General features: G+C 38.3%; 1 protein-coding gene across 9 annotated transcripts in view; it reads right to left on the reverse strand.

Annotated features, from left to right (window-relative positions):
• Positions 1–24007, reverse strand: part of NRG1 (neuregulin 1) — a 934313-nt gene that overhangs the window by 94633 nt on the left and 815673 nt on the right. For all 9 annotated transcript variants that reach the window (XM_073598311.1, XM_073598335.1, XM_073598318.1 and 6 more), the window contains exons 2-3: positions 22526–22712; positions 21113–21231 (exon numbers count right to left, since the gene is read on the reverse strand). In XM_073598311.1, the coding sequence (XP_073454412.1) occupies positions 21113–21231; positions 22526–22712 (306 nt within the window). The remainder of the gene's footprint in view (positions 1–21112; positions 21232–22525; positions 22713–24007) is intronic.

A 24007-nucleotide genomic window follows, 5' to 3' on the forward strand; every position in this document is an offset into this window, starting at 1 on the left:
AAACTTAGTCTTGTTAAACCAGAAGGGATTAAACAGATTCTGTTAAACTTAATTACAGAGAACAAAAAGATGTGAATATTTAAATACATGTTACTGTAGGTCTGTAGATGATAATGATATCTAGGTTAAAGCTGTCACCACTGAAACGTCTGAGGCAGCAGGCAGGAGATTCTTTTTGTTTAAATTCTGCAGGCTAATAGGTGTGGCACTGATTTTGCCAAATCATGTTGCAATGCTGGAATATTTAGGCAGACTTCTTTTTCAAGGAACTCAGACTTATATCTATGATACCAGATTAACCACTACAGCTCTGCAATAAATATATAAAAGAATAAAGACTATTAATAATATGCTAATAAAAATGTACCAGGAATGCTGGAATTGTTGCATTGCAGCAACTACTTTTCAGCCTGCGCTGGCAAGGGCATTTTAATGATTAGACCCCTGAACAAGTCCCTGCAACCCAGCAGGTAGGCCTCATACAACTTAAAGAGGCACTGTCACCTTGCCAAGGGACACCTCCGACCTTACCAGTGATCCCTCACCACTCGCTTCTCCTATACAATTCTCTGAAAATACAGTCACAGAACCTGGACTTCTGTGTATGACCTGCTCTCATGTGACAGTCCTCGAGTTTAGAATTCAATCAGTTAAGCCAAAGCTTTGTCACGTAAATAGGGGGTTGAGGTCACTGCTAGGTCACAGACACTGCCCATTCTAATAGAGGCTTAATAGGAGAAAGGATCAGTAAGGGGCCGTGGGTGAGTATGTGGGTATCAGGAAGGGCCTTTCCAGAGACAATTTCACTTACTCTTAAAGCGATAGTAAAGCCCCCTTTGTGATTTATACCTACAGGTAAGCCTATCATAAGGCTTACCTGTAGGTAAAATAAATATCTCCTAAACATGCACCGTTTAGGAGATATTCACCCTGGATGCAGCCGCTGACGTCACTGGCGCTTGCGCTCTAAAGGTCGGGCATACCGTGCTGGACCTTCAGAGCTCAGCGGCCTCCTGCGCACACAGCTAGCTAGCACTAGCGCACGGGAGTGACGTCATCACGGCTCCAGCCACTCACATCCCCAGGGCCCAGGAGAAAGACCAGGAGAAGATGTCAGCCCTCTCAGAGGTGACAATGCGCCACTGGAAGGGCTTCGTTCTAAGGTAAGTATTTCATAATATAGTAGCACATTATGCAATTGTCTTACAGTTTTTTTTTGTCTCTTTTTTCAATTCTGCAGCAGTTTACTACCGCTTTAAAAGAAAACCTGTTATAAGTCAAATGCAGTTCCTTTGTTTTGAAAACAGTAGTTGCCTGGCTACTCCTGTGTCTTGCTCCCCTTGACCACATCACTTACTCCATACCTGTTGGCGATCAGTGATTTAGAGGGGTAGATATACTAAACAAATAGAGATTGTTCATTTAGGAAAATTAAGGTTCACTTAGTAAATAAGGTGAAGCTGTGTCTACTTCAATCATCCAATCAGGTGCAAGCAAAAATCTCTGACAGTTGAGTATTCAAAGTTAAATCAACTTTCATTATTTACTAAGGTAAGTGGAAACAGACTTGATAAGTCAACAGCTTTCTGTAATATGCAGTAGTATTGAAGCTAGACACAGGCAACTAGCATTCTTAGCATTAGCAGGCTACATACATTTCTCATGACAGAACTCTTCGCAGAACTTCAATTTGACTAAGCATATCAGATTCAATGTTTTGCATTCAATACTTATGCGCATGCTTGTATTCCAACTGTGCAATTCTAACAAAATATACCATCAAATTGTGGCTGATTTGCACTAGCTTCTACTCAGGCACTGAGAACTGTCCCTGGCCATACATGGGTCATTTGTTTTTCCTTCAACCGGTGGAGCACAAGAGTGCAGCAGGTAGGATTCTCCCATCCACACAATGAAGGTGGATGGGGGAATCCTCCCCACTGCACTATTGTGCTTTGACAGTGGGGAGACTCCCCTGCTGTCAGAATACACAAGTCAGTACTTCAGCCATTGGCTGCAGCTGCTGATCGAACAGCCTTTATTTGACAGGGTGGTTGAACAGAAGTCCATTGGTAGATCGACTTCTGTTCAACTGCAGGGGTCACAAATGGATCAAAATTTGGACGGTCCCCGCTAAACCAGGCAAATTTCATTTAAATCCATCTATAGTCACCTTGCAACTATAAATTGGCCAAAGCACAAGTTCACTTTTAGACCTTAGTTTATTAAAGCATCACATAGTGCCTGCACAACCCTCCAGATAAATAATACAGCCTCTTCTGCAACCACCTAGACATAGCAAGCAGTTGACCCTTGGAGTGTCTTTTTTGTTTTGTGCATGGAGTTCTATTTTTAGTCAAGAAGCAATATGTGAAACCACTTTTTATTGCTCTGAGTATAATAAACTACTAAATTCTAAAGCTTATGGTTTCCCTACGCACTATGTACTATGTCAGGAATGTAACTAATGTGTACAAACACATGCACTTGCTCGGGAATGTCTGAAACTCCCATGACATCACTGACATTTGAACTACCTAAGTCAACAGGTTAATGTTTGCCAGGGAAAAATTACCTCTACTATTTCCTAATATACCTACAGCCTAAATGGCAAAGGAGAAAGTACCAAAATTTTTACAACACTGTTATCCTTTTATGTAAACCAGTCAATCCAAACAAATAGTATGCTAGAAACAGTGGCTTGCAGAAGACATACAGTAACTGCAGGTTAAGCACAATTAGCCATCATATCATTAGAAAATCTGTTGTTTTCTTTTGTGCTGCATAAAGTCTGACTACAAAAGTGAAAAATAAATATGCATAAATTAAAGCAAACCCATGGGTAAAATAAAAATAACAAAACAGCAGCAGCAGGTAGTTGACAGCATAAACTGTCAGCACATACAGTACCTGTTGTTGCAGAATATCCTGCCCCTGTGCCACCCTGAGACAATGACGGGGAGATGAGTGCAATTTGTCAAAAAAGGGTCTCCATTTAAGGTATTCTGAACACAAGTGTAGGCTACCTATATGTGAAACCAGCGGTATTAAAAATGCTTATGATGTAATTTCCATCTTTCTAGATGCTGAGTGTTACATTCCACAGACCAGCTGCACAGTGTTCACATCTAGCATAGGCACTGTAAAGGAAAGCCACCCGTTAACACAGTCTGACTTACAAATTAATACACCCACATACATTTCACATCCTTTTCACATGGGACTGAAATAGACACTGGTGTTATTACCACCTGTAGGTAGAAAATCTCTGCACTAAACAAGTGGAATTCAAAGGAAAAACCTGACATTAGACCATGAATATCAGAAGATTTGGATCCATTTTAACATGACTGCCCACCCACGATGCTAAAGAAAAAAATGAAGGAATGTGTTGGAATGAAGGAAAGCAATTAAAATCTGAATTACATAGTTAAATTTAAAGCATGTTATAGAATAAAAGCCATGCTTAAAGTGTATCTGTGGTCAAAAATAAAAATCAAGTATGTAATGAGAAATTTAATTCCTATGTGTTATAGTTGCATAGTCGTTCAAAATACAATGCTCTCCAAGTTGCCAAACAACATTCCCACGGTACCAACTTCCTTCATTGCCTTGGCACAAAATAGTCATTCCCTGTGAATGTGCACAGCCACGTCTCCCACTGAGGAGTGCTTTGCACTGGAACAACAACTGAACATAAGAATGTTGTATGTGTCAAGACGTTGAGGTACAATGTTTACTGTAAACCCCCCCTTTAAAATCACAGCGAAAAGAAGTAGCACCTCCTTCTTTAACATCGTCAGTAGTGGCCACAATGCAAACTGTGAAATGTAGCATTCACAATACATATGCCCTTCCCATGAAGCGACCAGAAAGGAATTGCAAATAATAAGAATGCAATGGTGGTTTATAGGCAAGAACTCCCCATTAAGGGTCGTTTGTGAAAATAAGGTATTTATGATATAATCATATGGCGGTTTGATAGGTACCATTGCCCTGATTTCCCATCAGCAAACCTCATATTTTGACATTAGATCTCCTTTAATGCAGTGCACAGCTGAATGTAGACCAACACAAGTAAAACCCCTACTAGCTTATTTAATAACAAAATACAAAGAGCAACTGCATTCATCCCCATCAACCATTCCGAATCATATTGCATTGTTGGTCCAAATTTTCCACCCTAATGATACTGATGCCAAAGTAATTTTTATTCAAAAAACAAAATTCAATAGCTCAAAACCAATAAGTATTCAGTCTCACTACTACAAATTGAAATGTGTTTTTTAGGGTTTCTAGGTACTCCGCTATGCGTGTCATCATTGCTCAATAACCTGCACTACTGAAAAGCCTATATGGATATCATTAGCGTATTTCTTTAAAGTAGGATATCTAAAATATTAAAGGGTGATGGTGAGGTTATTTTATCAATTGGGTTGAGAACTGACTTGTAAACTGAAGTTGCCAAAAAAGAATAAGAAAACATGTTCAGTATTTCTAAAAAATAGATATATATTTGTAACTTTGCTTTCATGTAATACTAAAATATATGTACTGGGCTCTGTAATGTGTTCTAAGCAATTTTCACCTTGGCAATTTTGCTTTTGTTGGTTTTGACATTTTGTAAGGGTATCATTACTACCAGGTTTTGTTAGGATTGATGCAGCTATAGAAAGAGTAGTTCAGCATTACCAAAATTTTCTGCAAGCAATACAAGGTGCAGTGTCAAACATTTTAAGGGTTCATCTTAATGCTAGCCATTCAGTGGCAGTTTGTTCAGTCTCTTACCAAATGCCTAAAGCATTTTCCAGCTTCTAGGTGAGCGTTTAGCATGCACCTAAAAAGCCATCAGAATACCAGAAGAAAGCATCCCAAATGCTGAAATGTACGCAATCAATTATGAGCGGCCATCAGCAATGGAACACTGGCCAATTATCAACCACTTGAATGTGCATTGTCCCAGTTGCTTACAATTCAGATTGGTGCAATAAGTGGTTGGCAGACTGGTAATCCTGCTTGAAAAATAGTGCAGAATTGGTAATACGCAATAATTTGAAAAGTACATTACGGTTTCAGAAGTAAAGCCTTTCACATTTGCAGTCTCAGCTGATGTACGTTTTCTTGGGCAGAATTTTGTCAGACCTGGCACCAGAGATGCCTTCATAGCTTTGATAAAAATATCCCTGCAGTATGCTGTATCTGTTTGGCAAAGCTAATGCCTCTTTTTAATTCCAAGGAACATTCACATTGTAAAGGAAACATTTTTATGCAACTTGTTAAAAAAAAAAATGGTTTGAGTCTCACTTAACAGACAATAAAAGTACGTTTAAGTACATTGAGGAACTTCTCAGCCAGTATGCAGTGTTTTTTTTTTTTTTTGTAACAAGAAACTTACAGGATGTCATTAATTAGAAATAATTTTTGTGTACTATAGGATTCCTAGTGCTTGTTACTGTTATAAATCACTGTTACTGATATTGATAACAGTAGTTAATCATGGATGCTGGAGAATATAAATTGACAGAGGTTTTAAAAATATCCTACTTAAAATGAAAAAAAAAGGTTTTGGCTTTACATATCACTATGGAAAACCAAACTAGGTAGGCTGGTAAGAAAATACCATCCGTGCATAATGCCTGTAATGTGGTTGATAAAAGCAAGTAAAGCAAGACAGCCAGCATGACAGTCAGGCAACTAGCATTTGCAGAACAAGAAGTCACCAATAGCAGCCTTTGCGTTCCTCTTTGGAAAGATCTACTTTCAGCGTGCTTAATGTAAGATGATCTGGCAATCACTATATAACCAGTCATTGTAAAAAGATACTGAAATTTAACCATTCCATGTTCACATTGCATACTATGTATGTTGTATTAATGCAACTCATGTTACATCAAGCAGTGCCCAACAAATGACAACTACAACCATACAAATCTGAATAAAAGTCTGGATTAGCTGTTTTGCCTCTTAACCAGAAAGAACTTAAGAGGTAACTTTAGATAAAGAATGAACATGATAATAATATATAATGTTCCAATACACAGCAATACATTTATAGCCAAGGGCCTGCATTGTAATATAACACACTGATATTGCAGGTTTTTCAGGAAATTGCACAGTAACCGCACACCAGGCCAAAGAGTTGCATAATACCCTATCACAGCATATAATACTATAGGCAACTATAAATCAGATAACAGTAATGTATTAATATTCCAACTGCAATTATAAAATGCGTTGACCTCAGCAAAATAAGAACGATAGATTTCATCCAATTTTCTAGTCAAGGCAATGAAAGCATAACGTGCATAGATAAAAAAAAGTGTCTGTACGAAAAAAAATCTATCTAATTTATGAAGAATTAAATTCTCATTGGAACTAATAAGTGGCTAGGGCCCCAAAAAACAAACACACTTTTAGAAAGGATAAAAATCACTTGCTGAATGAAGATGGTACATTTAACTGTTATGTAGAATCAGGGCTACCCCAACCATAAATCACAGTAACCACGTCTCAGGTCACATCTCTTCCTGTAGATAGTTTACATTAAGGCTATGGCCTCCCATTAAAGAAAATGTACCTCTGCACTTAATTATAAATACATCTACACTTGCAGTTTTCTCTTAGCCCCCCTCCCCCCTGCAAAGTTCCACAAATACTTGTTGATCCTGCCAGTGAAGTCCACCTAATGCAGTTTCCTTGGGTGGTGTGGCAATGATGCTGCACTGCTCTTGATTTCAGAGCTGTCACTGTCATGTAGACTGAGGTGTGAGAGGTGGCAGGGAATATGGCTATCAGCATTCTCACTGCTGATTCCCAAGCCTGTAGCTTGTTAATCAGCTCCTGGCCACATACGGTACTGCCCACTGCTTTCTAGATTGACAGCACTGCATCTATTGGTGCAGCCCTCCCATTGCGAGCTGCAGTGTCTGGGAGAGGGAACAGGTGAAATACAAATGAAGAAGGATTTGGCTCAGACAGGAGAAGTAAAGGTTTTTCATTTTTTACTTTATGAGGCTTGTGTATGACATAGCAACTGTATTTGGGACTTGTGAAAATAGTTATACAGATGCCTTTAGATGTACTTCTATAGTAACTGGAATGCCATGGTGGTTCCCATGCACTGTGTAGAAAGGAGGTGAACTCATATTCCTAAGTGTACTTGTGGTAGATGAGCCATGGCGGTTCTCATGCACTGTTGGGAAAGGAGTAATGATAGAGTATGGACAAAAAGCCCCTCGGGTGGAAAACCTGCCTTGGATGGTTTTCCACCCGAGTAAACTATTTTATCTGATTATCCTTATTGGTTGAATGAAATGCATGTAAAAGCACGAAAAAATTAATGATCTCAAATGTTCATCAAACTTGTTCTCTGTGTTTGTAATGTTAAAACTTTTCAAGGTGTGGCTCATTAGTTACACTGATTTCTGTGTCCTTGATCTTTGTTAGACTGAAATGTTTAGTAATTGAAAGCTTGTCATTGACATTTGTGGAACTGACACTTAAAGGAGTTGATTTACTAAAGGCAAAAAGACTGTACACTTTGCAATGTGCTATTGCTCGACGGCTTAGTGAATGAATAGAAGCTCTGCTGACTTCCATCCTCCAATCATGTGCAAGCAAAAATGCTGTTTTTTTTTTAAATTTTCCTTGCACATGATTGGGTATTTTTTGCAAAGCGAAGCTTTACCTCATTTACTGTATCCTGAAGCAACTGCACTTGCAGAGTGCAACTGCACTTTGCAAAGTGCGCAGTCTATTTGCGTTTTAGTGAATCAACCCCAAAGTGTTCATTCAGCAACTGGAAATAAGTTCTTTCCTTCCTGTACTCTACTAAAAAAGTGTTTTTTTTTATTTCTGTCTTTGTTTCTTTTGGAGGTTTATCCTCACTTTCTGTATGGAGAAACTGTCTCTCTAACAAAGCCTCAGATTGCATCAAGGTTTCTAGCTCTTTTCCACAAAATTAAAAAAATCTTTGGCTGGACATACATTTTAATTATGGGAGATTCACAAAGGCAAAGAGGGATAGGGATCTTGACCCACTGCTGTTGAATTTCTGCTCTCTGTCCAGATGAGATCCTGTCCTAGACGACTACGAAATGATACATAATTTGGGGATATTTAGGAACAGATAGATATCTCCTCATTAATGATGGGTAGGGGATATCTGCTTATAACTGAGATGTGTGAGTACACATGTGCATGTGCAAATGAGCTTAAAATCTTCATGTGTGATAAAAAGCAAGTACAACAGCCTGAGGCATTTGGTAAGCCCCTCTAGGTCTTTAGAAATGGCCAATTATCACAATCAATGGGATCAGACTGTTAATGTGCAGTCTTGAAAGCAAGGTGAAAGGATACAGAGGATGTCCACTCATGCAAGGGTCAAATGTCATTCATACAAAAAATAACAAATTTCTAGGTCTAGATGATATACCAGGGATTTAGTTTTTTTGTATTCCTTATTCTAATTTATATATTGTTTTATATATCAAATGTGACATTGCTGAGTATATTTAGTCACATGTACAAAAAAATATCATTTAGATTTTTCCCAAAAAAATTATTTTCTACATGTGACTAAATATACTCTGCAATATTACATTTGATAAAAGAAACAATAGATAAATCAGAACACATGCAAAAGAAAAGGAATTTGTATTTTTACTCTGTTATTACTCTAGATAAACACAGAAGATAAAATAAATACCAGAAGTAAACGTTACTAGATATTTCTTATACCACAATACTGTACATACTGATTGTTTCTATAGCCTTCAATAAGAAATTCTAATCAGCCTGCAAGCTCATGTAGTTACAGGAAGTGGGATGCATAATTTAAATAGCTGCAGAGGCTATCTTACTTACTACTGCAGTGGTGAGATCCAGCTATTGGCAGTAGGAATCTTGCCCAGTGCATTAGGAGATGGAATAGTGCAGAATTATGCCAAAAAATAGGACAGTAATAACAGTTATTAAAACAAAAACACCCCCTCACCTGCAGTATATGCCAGCACATTGCAGTTAACTCAGGAAATGTGCAAGTCATTGTTAAGTATAAATCATTCTAAAAGCTGATAATTGATATGGGCAGTAAAATGTGTCATTTTTATGTGTGGGCAAGGGGCATATGAGAATGCAAAAATATGTATATTATAAAGAAACTGCTACAGTTCCCATGGCTGGTAAGGTGAAGGCTGTCACGCACCCTGCACCTATAGTACGGAATCAAAGGCTGATGATCAATTAGCACAGCATGTGTCAGGTCCTTAGATTTAAATGAGTAGCAATGATGCTGTGGGGCGTTGCATGATGATGCCATCATCCTTGCTCTGGATTACATTCCTAAATGCACAACATATACTAGCATTAATAGGTAATAACACCAGGGGTAATTGATTCAGGGAATAGCCAATAGCCTCCCAGGGGATCAGTAAGGATTTTTTTCCCCCCACTAGAGCAAATTGGATAATGTTTTATTCTATTTTTTTTTCTCTTTCCTCTGAATCAGGGGTCTCAAACTGGCGGCCCTCCAGGTGTTATGGAACTACAAGTCCCATCATGCCTCTGCCTGTGGGAGTCATGCTTGTAACTGTCAGTCTTACAATGTCTCATGGGACTTGTAGTTCTGTAACAGCGGGAGGGCCGCCAGTTTGAGACCCCTGCTCTGATTCAACTGTGGGTAGAAGCCTGTGTATATCAAAGTTTTTTTGTTTTTTTTTCTACTGGTTGAACTATATGGACAACATGGTGTCTTTTTTTTAAACCTGACTAATGTAACTATGTACTCTGGATAACACTATTCTTTACAAAGGTATCCATAGGACAAAAGGTGTTACTCTGTCAAATCAACTCAACTGCTATGTGGCTACTTCCTGGGCACATATAACCTATAATAACTTATTTAAAGTGTTACTAAACCCACAACAGTAAAATCAGTCTGTATATGCCCTAAAGCATGCTTGTTATACTCACTGTAGAACCTAAGGGGTTTAATCCTTTGCATTGTGTAAAAAGGCTGTTTGATCCTGTATGCACAGATCCTCCCCTTCTTGCATTGTCCTCAAAACATGTCTGGATAAGATAAAATTAGTGGACTCAGTCTGCACATGCTCAGTTTGGTGTGTATTGCTAAAGAGTTTTTTTTTTCTTGGGGGAGTGCATGTGATCAGCACAGGGCTAATCAGCACTGTCCAGACAGAGGGTCAGAGGTCCTGCATCCTGATAGGGTAGCCAGTGCAGTATAAGACCTTCTCCTAAAAGATTTTACCAGGCACTGATAAAAGTCACAAGACTGCTATATACTGCTAATGAGAAAAGATATTTAGCAGTTTATATTTACTAAAATGATTGCATTTCCATGTTCTGTGTACTGTGGGAGACCAGATATAGTGAATGCAGTGTCCTGGGTTTAGTAACACTTTAAGCTTGAAGTGACTTGGCAATGTGCATGTATTAATTCAAGACGACTGAATATAAAATGCATGTGATACTTTCATGCAAAAAATAAGACAGATCAAACTTTTTTGCTTTTCAATATTTTAATTGTAAGCATTAATGCACAATCTAGTTTTCTTTAGGTATTTTTACTTATAATTACCAAAAATATATATATATTTTTTAAACACCTAATATACAGTATATTATAGTGCACTAAAAGCTGGCTATAACAATTCAATTCATCCTGTTCTGCATTCGTTCAGGCACATGGGCAGAAATGTGCAGGTTTCAAAATGATTAGTCAAGATACCGTAAGTAAAGCTGCATAATCATTTAACCTGCTGAATGCATGTCTTATAACAAGCCCTGCTTTGCCTCATTCATTTCCACAGCACACAGATTAGAGAGAACAGTGGCAGCAAATAGAGGCAGGGCTGCATACAAACGATAACACAGATGTGCTAATTATACTCCTGCATTAGAAAATTGAACCTGCCAAGTCCATGAAATGAAGGAGGAAACATGTTTTACACTGACACTAAGTGGTCACGTTCATCGGCAAGTATCAGCTTGCTCCCCCCCCCCCCTGTTATCCAAGTAAAATGGATATGCCGACAGGAAGAGAAGTAGCCACAAATCTGCAGGTGGCTCCATGTGCCCCAAGTGGCCATTAATAAAAGTCAACATATTGAGGACTATTGTTCAGCAGCTCCTTTGTAGAACTGTTTCAGCACCACTCTGATGAACAGCGCCCTGCTGACCTAGATATCTTGTTACTATTACTTGATAGAACTATTAATGGGGAGGGGATGGATTTTATTCTTCGAACATCAACCGCTGCACAATTGTGCCTGACCATGTAGGATGAGTCTTCCTTTTATGAAAACCTGATGAACTACAGCATATAAAGTACACAAAAAACAATAAGGTTGATTTGCTAAAACTGGAGAGTGCAAAATCTGGTGCAGCTGTGCATGGTAGCCAATCAGCTTCTAACTTCAGCTTGTTCAATTAAGCTTTGACAAACAAAAAAAAAATGGAAGCTGATTAGTTTTTATGCAGAGTTGCACCCGATTTTGCATTCTCCAGTTTTAGCAACTCAACCCCAATGTGTCACAATAAGCTATACCAACAGATAGCAGAATACAATGCCTTGAAAAAGTATTCATACCCCTTGAAAGTTTTCACATTTGTCATGTTACAACCAAAAATGTGAATGTATTTTATTGGGATTTTATGTGATAGAACAACACAAAGAGGCAGATAATTGCGAAGTGAAAGGAAAATGATAAATGGTTTTCAAAATATTTTACAAATAAACATGTGAAAAGTGTGGCGTGCATTTGTATTCAGCCTCCCTGAGTGAATACTTTGTAGAACCACCTTTCTCTGCAATTACAGCTGCAAGTCTTTTTGGGGATGTCTCTACCAGCTTTGCACATCTAGAGAGGGACATTTTTGCCCATTCTTCTTTACAAAATAGCTCAAGCTCTGTCAGATTCGATGGAGATTGTCTGTGAACAGAAATTTTCAAGTCTTGCAACAGATTCTCAATTGGATCTAGGTCTGGAATTTGATTGGGTCATTCTAATACATGAATATGCTTTGATCTAAACCATTGCATTGTAGCTCTGGCTGTATGTTTAGGGTCGTTGTCCTTCTGGAAGGTGAACCTCCGCTCCAGTCTCAATTCTTTTGCAGACTCTAACAGGTTTTCGTCTAAGATTGCCCTGTATTTGGCTCCATCCATTTTCCCATCAACTCTGATCAGCTTCCCTGTCCCTACTGAAGAAAAGCATCCCCACAACATGATGCTGCCACCACCATGTTTTGCGGTGGGGACGGCTTCCACCACACATAGCGTTTTGTTTTTAGGCCAAAAAGTTACATTTTGGTGTCATCCGACCAGAGCACCTTCTTCCACATGTTGTGGCTTCTCACAAACTGCAAACCGGACTTCTTATGGCTTTATTTCAACAATGGCTTTCTTCTTGACACTCTTCCATAAAGGCCAGATTTGTGGAGTGCACGACTAATAGTTGTCCTGTGGACAGATTCTCCCACCTGAGCTGTGGATCTCTGCAGCTCCTCCAGAGTTACCAAGGCCTCTTGGCTGCTTCTCTGATTAATGCTCTCCTTGCCCAGCCTGTCAGTTTAGGTGGACGGACATGTCTTGGTAGGTTTGCAGTTGTGCCATACTCTGTCCATTTTCGGATCATGGATTGACAGTGCTCTGTGAGATGTTCAAAGCTTGGGATATATTTTTATAACCTAACCCTGCTTTAAACTTCTGCACAACTTTTTCCCTGACCTGTCTGGTGTTTTCCTTGGTCTTCATGATGCTGTTTGTTCACTAAGATTTTCTAACAGACCTCTGAGGGCTTCACAGAACAGCTGTATTTATACTGAGATTAAATTACACACAGGTAGACTCTATTTACTAATTAGGTGACTTCTGAAGGCAATTGGTTCCACTAGATTTTAGTTAGGGGTATCAGAATAAACGGGGCTGAAAACAAATGCACGCCACACTTTTCACATATTTATTTGTAAAAAAAAAATTGAAAACCATTTATCATTTTCCATCGGATTTTCCAACTATGTGCCACTTTGTGCTAGTCTATCACATAAAATCCCAACAAATTACATTTATTGCATGGTTGTAAATTACATTTATTACATGGTTGTAACATGACAAAATGTGGAAAATTTCAAGGTGTATGAATACTTTTTCAGAGCACTATATATCGTATGGTATGATTGCATCTGGCATATTTCTAAAAATGTGTAATGTGTTCTAAAATGCCTACAGTACATGCTTTAAATGATGACGCCTACATCAACATACAAAAGTGCTGGACAAGAAATAAAGATTATTGATAACGCTAGCTTTTGGGAGTTTTAGGCCTAAGTTCACATGGGCGTTGAATTTTAAAATAGCCTTTAACATGCATTAACACTCCTATAGGGTCTATGAGCATTTTAGACATTCGAGTCGTGTCAAGCTTTGCTCCTTAAATGTCCTATGAGATGTCTTTTTTTAATGATTATTTACAGTGGTAATATAGGAAATTATCACTTTTGATTCTTTGAAACTATAGGCGTGTTTACGGTGCATTCATGGCACGCTTGCAACGTGTTGTAATAGAAGTAAATGTATGTGGTTGCAAAGTGCCAATGCCTGACAATGTCGGCAGGTAGTGTTATTTTTGCCTGACCACAAACTATGGCAAAGCTAATGCTGCATTTGTATACCTTCATTCACTTCCTGTTTTAAAAATTGTGAGTGGCATTGATAGGCGGTTGGGAAGCAAAACATGACTTAAATGAGTCTAATACATATGGCTTATGGGGACCAAGTATCCAGTACTGCTGCAGTTACTTCTAAAAATATGACTAGTTTTACCAGCATGACCAAATTTAGTTATCTTTCCTTTGTTCCTATGTTTCAGAAACATATTTAGGTACTATTAAAAATCTGCTGCATTATCACTGAATCCGTTACTAAAACAGACCTGTGTTTCCATTCACAAGACAATTACTAAAAAGGGAACTGCAAGTTACTACATTGCATTTTTTCAGGCTGTCTATGCTTACTTAGGAGTCTTTACTGTCTGTACTGTGGTGACACTGATTGTAATGCATTAGGAGTCTTATCATCTAATTTTCCTGATTGGTTTCAGAAATGCTTGTGTCTCGTCAAGGTCACATTGTAGATGATGCTGCAGTTTGGCAAGTCTCTGGTTACTCAGCATCACCAGGTCCAAGGAGCTTTGTGCATAATAAATTACATTCTATCTTGAGAGTGAGCCAGATTAAAAACAAAAATCATTTTCAGTATAAAGTAGCTAAACGTCTATAATGTAATAAAAACCTCTGCGAGTATAAGAAGGCATGGAGTTTTTAAGCACTGAGATTAAACAAATGTAAAAAAAAAGCTTGGACAGAGGTTTTAGGCAAAATACAAAAACACCCCAAGCAGACTGCTAGTCCTATTTTATAATGTAATAATAACTGTTTTTATTGCTCCACACACTCCACCACAGCTGTCCACATCAATGTTAGGGTCTTGCTACTAGTAAAGCTGTCCATAGACAATAGATGAGGTTGAACGTAGAAGCACAAACCGATTGTCCTTAGGCATTTACTGTATGAAAGTTAGCACTTGTCTAAACTTGACCAGCTGTTCAAGTTTATGTCTATGGAGAAAAGCAGGAAAAGCATGCTACAGACATCGTGGCAGTCTTATCTGGAAAATATATATATGCGTGGTGCTACCCCAATCTTCCAGATGGACAAGCAGGTCCTCCCACTGCTCAGTTTTCTGAAACTGGTTAAATATAAAGGGAATTACTTTCTTAACGTGGAACTAAAGTTCCCCTGTTGTTTGCTGCATGTCTCTTCTGAAATAAACTATACTTGCCTGTTTGCAGCGCCCCCCGGCATGTAAACTGAGCAGCACATGCGCAGCTCAGTTTAAAGAAGTCAACTTGCTTTCTATGTGCCAGAATGACGGCCTCCTGCACATGCACAGGAGTAAGCACGTGCCGGCCAATGAAGTTGGCCAAAAACCAGCACACAGGAGGAGACCAGCAAAGAGCAGGACTGTTGGAGGAAAGGCAATTATAAACTGTCCTTAGTTCTGCATTAAGTAGATCTACGCTCAAATGTTAACAATAACACTATGGGACATATTCATGAATATGCTGCCAGCTCGCAGTCTTCTGCAGAATGTAAACTGAGCTGCACATGTGGAACCCAGCTTACATATCCAGCATGGTCCCTGTGTGCTGGCATGACTGACTTCTTCGCATGTACAGGAGTTACATCATCCTGCGTCAATGAATATGCCCAAAGACCAACACCCAGACAGAATATGACGGTGCTAGTGAGGGACCTTTCAAGGAATTCTGATCATTAGAGAGCAGGTAAGTATAGTGCATTTAGATCTGTTCTCTGGCAGACACTGCTCCCCATACTTCTGTTGCTGACTGTCCCTCTATGACAGGCGATGAACCCTGCATTATTCTTGATAAAGTCAAGACCTTAGATTGTTAGAGCAAGGGTGAGAAGATCTTACGGGACCGGTCTAGCACCATGGAGGAGCAGAGGTTTGTAAGCTGGTAAGTAAATCTTCTTTTCTGTGCCATCTAGACCTAAACAAGCAGTTAACGCTTGCAATGTAAGCTGTGTCCACGCTACCAGAGAGAATATTCAGGTTATCTGGAATTGAGTTTGAAGTCTTTAATATCAGTAACAGCCATATGTCAATCGTGCAAATTATTTTTTTTAACTTTTGGTAGCTTTTAGAAGCTTAGTAGAATATTTTGCTGTATATAATCAGGTGTAGTAGAGGTGTAGTAGAAAGAGTAGCATTGAAGCATTTGCCCTTTATACCTCATGGTTTCTTCCCATTTACATGTTGTTTACCTCTGTACCTTTGTGAGTATGCATTATATTAGTTTTATTGTTTTTCATTAAAACACCTTTATACTCGGGTAATGCATCAGGTATTTGCGCCTTCCTCTTTTTGTTTCTGTAGTTCTACATTGAAAACCCCTATTCGAGGAGGGCTGCAGCCACCAAGCATTGGGCTGTGTATGTGATGTGTCACCTGTTTACCCATCTCTCTGAGGAGGACCACTGAGCGCTGGGAGTGTTTGTTTTTATTTCCAGGTGTGGTAGAGCCTGACTTCCCATGCTAAAGTCTAGAATTACATAACTAAGTACTCCAGATTTAAACACTGCACATTGAATATTGCAGCAGCTGTGCAAGAAACCTCATTGTAAGTTGAAGACCCGGATGTGTGGAAATGAAACATAGGCGGGACCTAGTCATTCATCTTGATAATATCAAGAAGGAGGACAGCCTGCCCCTTGGTTCATCACTATATTTGCTTTATTTAGGTCTTTAGAAACAAAAAATAAGGAATTAACATGCCATGACACATGTTGATCATACTTATACATATTTATAACACTAAACGTAGAGAACTGTTTGGCCCAAATGGCTTTTGGTTATGAGAGGACAAAATGAAAGGAAGTTGAGGGGCAGACAATTGCCTTATATTATGGTTTGGGGTTTTTCTGTGTTTTTCTAATTAAATAAGCACAGAAGAGGCCTTGTTTTGTATTGCCCAGTCATTGCCTGTCAGGCAATCTTCTAAGGTCACTTTGGTACTCCAAGCAAAAGAAAAATGACTTCCTCTCCCTATCATCTACTAGATGCTTAATGTTGACCTCGGCAGCTCTTACTAATGATTGCAGGAAGGGTTTCACTTACTGGAGATTTGTTCTCTCCTTCACTGAATCAGGAAAGGAAATATTTTCTCACAGACATACAGAGAAGACAAATCAATAATCTTTTTGTTTCTAATAGCCAGTGGAAGCAATGATCTGGCAACCGGTATGCTGATATTAGTGAGGTCTTCATGCATGCAGGTTTAAGCACCATCATTAATTACATACGAGAATGCAAATTCTGTAAATACTGAGCCATGTGGAAAACTCGTATTAATAACGTGGAAGCACATAAATTAATCTGCCACTAATCTAGAACATAACTGTCAGCTGTATACGTTAAAGCAATGTCTGAACAGTATGTAACCAAATCACGTTGTGTAAGACAGTACTGCAGTGCCTCTTAGAGCCCTATCTTTATATATGTCCAAACAAATCTGCCATCTTCTGGGCAGATATAAATTTTCTTGAGCATCTCTCTCAGCATTCTGTACAGTCCCATTACTGCCAACTATCCCTAATGTCCAAAAACAGTCCCTTTTTTCAAGGTTTAATACTGGAATTCTTGTTTAGGCTAATCGGTTTTTCTAATAAATCTTAATGTTAGAAGTTACTGTCAAACATTATTCCCCAAGACACACTAATTTACTATTAATAAATATTGCTAATGCCTAAAATAATATTTTAAAACAGTTGAAAGAGGTTATGCAATATTTATTCATTTACAGGCAAATATAAAATAAGGTAGAAAGTGCAACTATGTTAAATGCAGTTTTTTTCTGTTGCTTTATTTTAGTTTTTTACTATCTTTTACAAATAAACAAGCACAACTGCAGGAAACTTTAAAGTTATCCTTTGCAGTGGGGCTGCACCTGCAATGCAAAGGTTAACTGATCATTCAGTCTAGGAGAGGAAGCTTCCCTGGGCTTCGGTGGTGGCCTGTCCTTCAGTGTTCTCATGTCCCTAGCCCCGCATTGGTCTTAATAACGTCAGCCCCTTAGACCGCTGCGGCATGGGGGAGAAGACGCTGTGGGTACCGGTCTAGCAGCACGAAAAAGCAGAGGATCGGTAAATACATTTTTGTTTCTGTTTCACCTAGGCCTAAATGAGTAATTAACCCTTGCAGTGCAGGCAAAGTTCCACTGCAAGGGATATTTTTTTAATAGTTTTCCCAGAGTTGGGTTATAATAAATCATTTAATAAATGACAAAGCATTCCTAAGGGAGAGAAAAGCTCCTCCAGTCTTTATCCTTTATAATGAGGCTGCTAAGCAGCCACAAAATGATTCTTCACTGAGAATCACTATAGTCTTGCTGGACCGTGCAATGACAGTAGATTCCCACAGTCAAATTTCACTACGCTGATTAGCTAGTTCATGTATTTAGTAGGAGCTGCAGTAGTTCTTACTTTACAAATGAGCTAATTAGCCTTGACAGCATGGAAATAAGAATTACCTATGAATCCAGTTTTGTTCGGCTATATTCAGAATACAGAATCTTTCAGTAGCTGCTAACCAACCATACTGTAAGAATTACCCATAAATCCAGTTTTCTTCGGCTATATTCAGAAAACAGACTCAATCAGTAGCTACTAACCAACCATACTTTAAAGATTAAGACCCCTTTCATACTGGGGGAGCGCCACGTTAGTGGTAAAGCGCCGCTAGTTTTGGTGGCGCTTTACCATTGTTTTAGTGGAGATTTTTGCCCCCCGCTAGTGGCCAAACAAAGGGTTAAAAGAGCCAATGTTGTGGTGCTGCCGAAGCACTTTGCAGGCACTTTGGTAACGCTGCCCATTTATTTGAACGGGCAAGGTATTTAGGGAGCGGCGTATACACTGCTCCCAAACCGCCCCAAAAATACTGCTTGCAGGACTTTGTTTCCTGTCCTGTAAGCGCACCACCCCAGTGTGAAAGCACTCGGCTTTCACATTAGGGAGGCTTGAGAGGCGCTTTTCCTGCTCTTTACAGGCACTATTTTTTGTGCTAAAACGCATGAAAAGCACCTTCAGTTGTAAAGGGGTCTTAAGCTAACTCAATTTTTTTTACCCATTTTATGGGGCCATTTTCAACAGACTAAAAATATAATAGTCACCGCCCAATAGCACAGGGTTTTTAGCATTCCTCTGTTTTTTAGCATTTCTCTGTTTTTTAGCATTTCTCTGGAATTGCAGTACCTTTCATGGTGTGCAACCTTCCTACTGAGCTATGTTTCAATGGTCTGCAGGGGAGCAATAAAGGAAACAAAGCTGTCTAATACCTGTTAGCAGTTTCTGGCCAAGGTGTCCTCCTCGGCCAGCACCTTACTAGAGGTGCAATGGTGGGACATTGGGAAGTGGACTTACTAAAGTTGTTAAGAATCTTCATTCAATAAAATTAATGCTGTGTCAGACTTATCCCCCTTAGAAACCGCTCAGCCTCTGCTACCCCTCTCTGCCAATCCCTCTATTGCCTGCCACTCACCCAAAGAATTAAATTTAAAATACTAACAATAACTTACAAAGCCATACACAACATGGCCCCCAGCTACATCACCAAACTAGTCTCAAAATACCAACCAAAATGTCCTCTTCATTCCTCCCAAGATCTCCTGCTCTCTAGCTCCCTTGTCATCTCCTCCCATGCTTGCCTCCAGGACTTGTCCAGAGCCTCTCCGATCCTTTGGAATTCCCTACTCCAATCAGTCCGACTATCTCCAACTCTATCCACTTTTAGGCGATCTCTGAAAAGATTTCTCTACAGAGAAGCCTATCCTGCCTCCACCTAACAACTGTACTTTTATTTTCTTCATCAGTTCATCCCCCACATTTATTACTTTTTGTATAACTTGACCCTCCCTTCTAGATTGTAAGCTCTAACCAGCAGGGCCCTCTGATTCATCCTATTTTGAATTGTATTGTAACTGTACTGTTTGCCCTAATGTTGTAAAGCGCTGCACAAACTGTTGGCACCATATAAATCCTGTATAGAAAAAATTATAAAAATACTCACTTTAATTGTCCAACCATGCTTACATTATTCTTCTACACATGATCCAGTGAACAAGTGTTTGCTTTTCATGTGCATGGATAACTGAAATGAATGTTTACTCATTTTTATGAGTGGTGATTCTCAACTCCTTAAATAAAGCCCTATACTCTCTGTCAAAGACTGATTGAATGGCTCTACTTTAATGCCGCCTTTTGATAGGAAGGGCATGTGTGTCAATATAGTGTTTGGTCACCAGCTTTTGCAGCTTTATATTTTATCAGCTAAAGTTAGAAAACAGCAGCTAAATCATCAAACAAGGTAGTTTTTGATAAGTTTCTGTGTCCAATTAATGATGAACTGGACAATGATCCTGTAATTTGTTAGAATACACATGATCCGATATGATTACAAAAATACAACTGATTAAAGTGCATCTAAAGCAACATTTTTGTAGCTTAGATTAGATTATAGTGGGGAAGGGTTAGTGACCACGTCAACTTTTTATTGACATATATGTCCTTTTGAGAGATTTATCCTCTCCATTTGTTTTAGTAACCACTGGCACGTAGATTGAAGTAATATAAAATACAAAAATCTAAAATTGTCACCGGAAAAGAAGTAATCCAAAGGTGCACAAATGTTACAGTGACAGCTGTCTAGAAAAGGTTTTCTCGATTCTGATTAAAATTTGCTTCCTGTTTTATACACAAGACAGGAAGGGAATGTAAATCTCACAGTGGGACACACAATAAAACAAATTTATGTGGCTTTAACCCTTCTCTACTCAACCTAAAACTACAAAATATTCTGGCTTTAGCTATATAAAGCAATTAGAAGTGAAAACAATGACTGAATGTATAGGAAACTATTTGCTCTTCGTAAGTAGACTGCATTTTAAGAAAATCGTCCTGCGTAGAGGTGTCTTTCAAAATCATTGGATTTTGTACAACCAGAATCCTCATGTGTATAGATCAATCTTACTTTACTTAGGTAAGGACTTCACTATATACTATGTGTGAAACTGCAGGTAACAGCTTATGACCAAAGCACAGGAAACTAGTTCAAAGGTATTTCACTCTATAATCTCCTGTACTTGTACTGTTTCCTGTATTGGGTTTACGACTAAATGTGGCCAATCAAACACAGTTGAGAACAAAGTGTAGCAACTGAATGCAACCTATAATATTTCAGTTTAATGTAATCAGATCAGCAAAGGAAGAATTGCTATGGGACATTTTGGGCTATTGCACTCTGCTGTTTGCATTATTAAATAAAACTGTATATGTTTTTGTGTTTACAATTGGCTATAGCAAATCTGAAAAATATGTTTTATTTGATTAGCACCAAATAATCTGTAAAACTAGCAACAGCATGCTTTTTTCTGAAAACTCATCAAATCAGTGTGTATTATATTATTACCTACGTAAAGAAGCCTTCATATAAAAAATATAAAATATATTTTCTTACGTGGTGTTATGGTGACGTTGACTCTCATGCTGTCGTTTCCCAGCTGGTTTGACACGGTACATTTATATTCTCCAGCATCAGCATCTGACGCTGATGTAATATGGAGCTCTGAGGATTTTCTGTGGAATCAAAAATTTTACATTCATTTGCCATGAAAAAACCTTATAATAATATAGCAGATAAAGTAAGGGATATTTTACACATTTCATATACCCTAAATCATTCTTTGTGTATGATTTATTGACAACAGTACCTCCAACCCATATGTGGGTAATGAAGGTTAATAAGATATGAACAGGAACAGATGCCAGACATGGTTGGCAAATTAGTGCATATGCCTGAAAATAATCTTCTAGTTGTGTAAAAAGGGCCAAGTCTGATCCAGTTATTTGATCAATGTACATTAGTTGACCAGAATGGCAGTGTTAAATGATAAATAGACTTGCAAATATAAAGTGGCCTTGATGCAGCAAAAGATGTCACTGGACCACAGATACATTATTAGCAATACGACTATCTCTGTACATTGAAGCAGTGAAAAGCTAACAGTTAAAAAATGGTGGTGGAAATGATGATAGGAGGGGTAGAAAGTGAAGAAACACACCATAAGTACTGCTTTGTATGGGAGCATGTTGCATTCATTTTCTTTGGGCCTATTGATTTTACAGGGAAGATAACATTGTTAAATGTGTGAATAAGACAAAGATAACAAAATCTAGCACCAATTTCTGTGTAAAGCTTTGATGAAAACTCCCATACTGTGCCAATTTAATTTTTTTTCACTTCATGTTTAAATGTGGAAAGTAGGCTCTTTTAGATTGAACATATTCTGTAATTAATCCAGCTTAAAGTTTAGAAACTAGAGCTGTGTATCTGCAAAAATGGTCAACGAAAAGAAATGGCAGCTGTGCATAAATGATGATATAGCGTCCTATGTTAATATGTAGGTGTTATGTTAACAAGTAGGCTCCAACAGATCTTTTTAACAGTCTTGGAAACGAATGTAAGGTTTAGAATTCCAAAAGTCTGGCCACAAAAGCATCTACATAAATATTTTGGACAAATAAAATATGACAAACTTGACATAATTCATCATGTTGAAGCCCAATAAGATGAGCAAGCATTTAGTGCTTGTAGATGTGCACTTGGGTACAAAGCAGGCCCACTAACAATACATCAACTCTTATTGTGAAAAGATTTAGTTTTATTGCTTCCAGTGAAATAATACTTAGAACACTTTCTGTCCAAGGAATATAACAGTATCCTGCCATTATGTAGCACTTAGATCATTCATAACACTTCATTATCACTTTTAATTCATGTCGACGCTGTGAATAGTCCAAACATCTCAGTATTATCTCCCCATATACTCAACAAGAGAAAAGAAAGAAACACAAACACAAGTAAACTTACTTTTTCTTCCGAATCTTGATATTGACTGGCTTGCTCTCTGCTTTATTTTTTCCTCCAATTTCTTTATCTTCTTTGAACCACTTAAATTTCAGACCCGGCTGATCTGATACCACTTCACACTTGAGTACTAGTTTTTCTCCTTCCGTTACACTTTGAGTTTTTATCTCTTTTAGTCTTGGAGGTGAAGCTGTGAAAGTGAAAAACAGACTGAATCAATATTATGGAAAGGAGTTAAACAGAAATACAACTATAATTACATAGACCGCATTCTAAGCAGTTCATTTTCTGTTTCAAATAAATACACATATAAATATTTCTAGCTACTCCTTAGGCGTACGTTTATTTATTGCCTATAAAAGGCCATTCACAACCACTGGACATAAATAAAACCGATACACTGTCTGGTAATGCCAGGTTTTAGGATTGCCTAAAGCTAGCTCTTTCACCGGAATCAAAGAGAATGACAGGCTCTATCTCTATGATTAGAGATCTGGGATTCTTAACAGATTTAATCTGTTTGCTACACTGACAGATTAAAGAAAGAGATCATAATCATCAATGTGATTTTCAGCACCTGGTCTAGAGGTGCACATACATAACTAAGTGACTACCAATCATAATAAGCCCGTTTCATATGCTTATACAGTCATTATCATCTTATACTGTATCTCCAGATGAGAAGCTCACACCTACATTTTTATATCCATCTCACTGATATACTAAACTCAGCAATAACAAACCAATGCACAAACGTTATATTATTTCATGATTCGACCTGCACAAGTAAACTGTCGCTTTTCATTTATAGTTGGTAGTAATGAGTGAATAAGCATAATAATATTTATACTAACTTTACATCAAAATATATGACGCCAAATAAGACAAAAAGCACTACAAGTATGGTGCCCTCACGTGATGCTGTATTCCAGAACATATATGGCTGCCAGTGCCAAAAACTAAAATTATTCAAAGTATAACACAGTATAATATACGTAGCAGTCACCCGATAATGTAACAGAAATGGAAGAATGTAAAGAGCGTTTGAATTTTTCACTGCAAGCACAAAGCTGACTGGCCTAATTTTTGAAACAGACTGGAAGGGCTTAAGAAAACATTCTTCTCCTGATTGTAATGAACATATTGCATCTCAATGGCTGGTCAACCCAACTCACTGCAACTTTGCCATGTACAGAATGAAGACTCATTATCTATATTGAAGTGTATGTCAAGTATTGTTTCTAGTTGAATGGGGCTCTTTTAGAGGGACTTACCCCCACCTACTGTAAATCTCTCTAACAGAGCCCCCAGATGGTAGTGAAATCATACAAGGATTCTATTCCTTCCCCATTCTACACAAAAGTAAGAAAAAAAGCTACAGGGTTACATTTTTAACCTTCAACTGTGTGAACGGCCCAAGTGTTCCAATAGAAGCCAAAGACCACCACTGTGAAATGATATACAGTTATGAATGCGTGGAACACC

This window comes from Aquarana catesbeiana, linkage group LG01 (assembly GCF_042186555.1).
Source record: "Aquarana catesbeiana isolate 2022-GZ linkage group LG01, ASM4218655v1, whole genome shotgun sequence".
Taxonomy (NCBI): domain Eukaryota; kingdom Metazoa; phylum Chordata; class Amphibia; order Anura; family Ranidae; genus Aquarana; species Aquarana catesbeiana.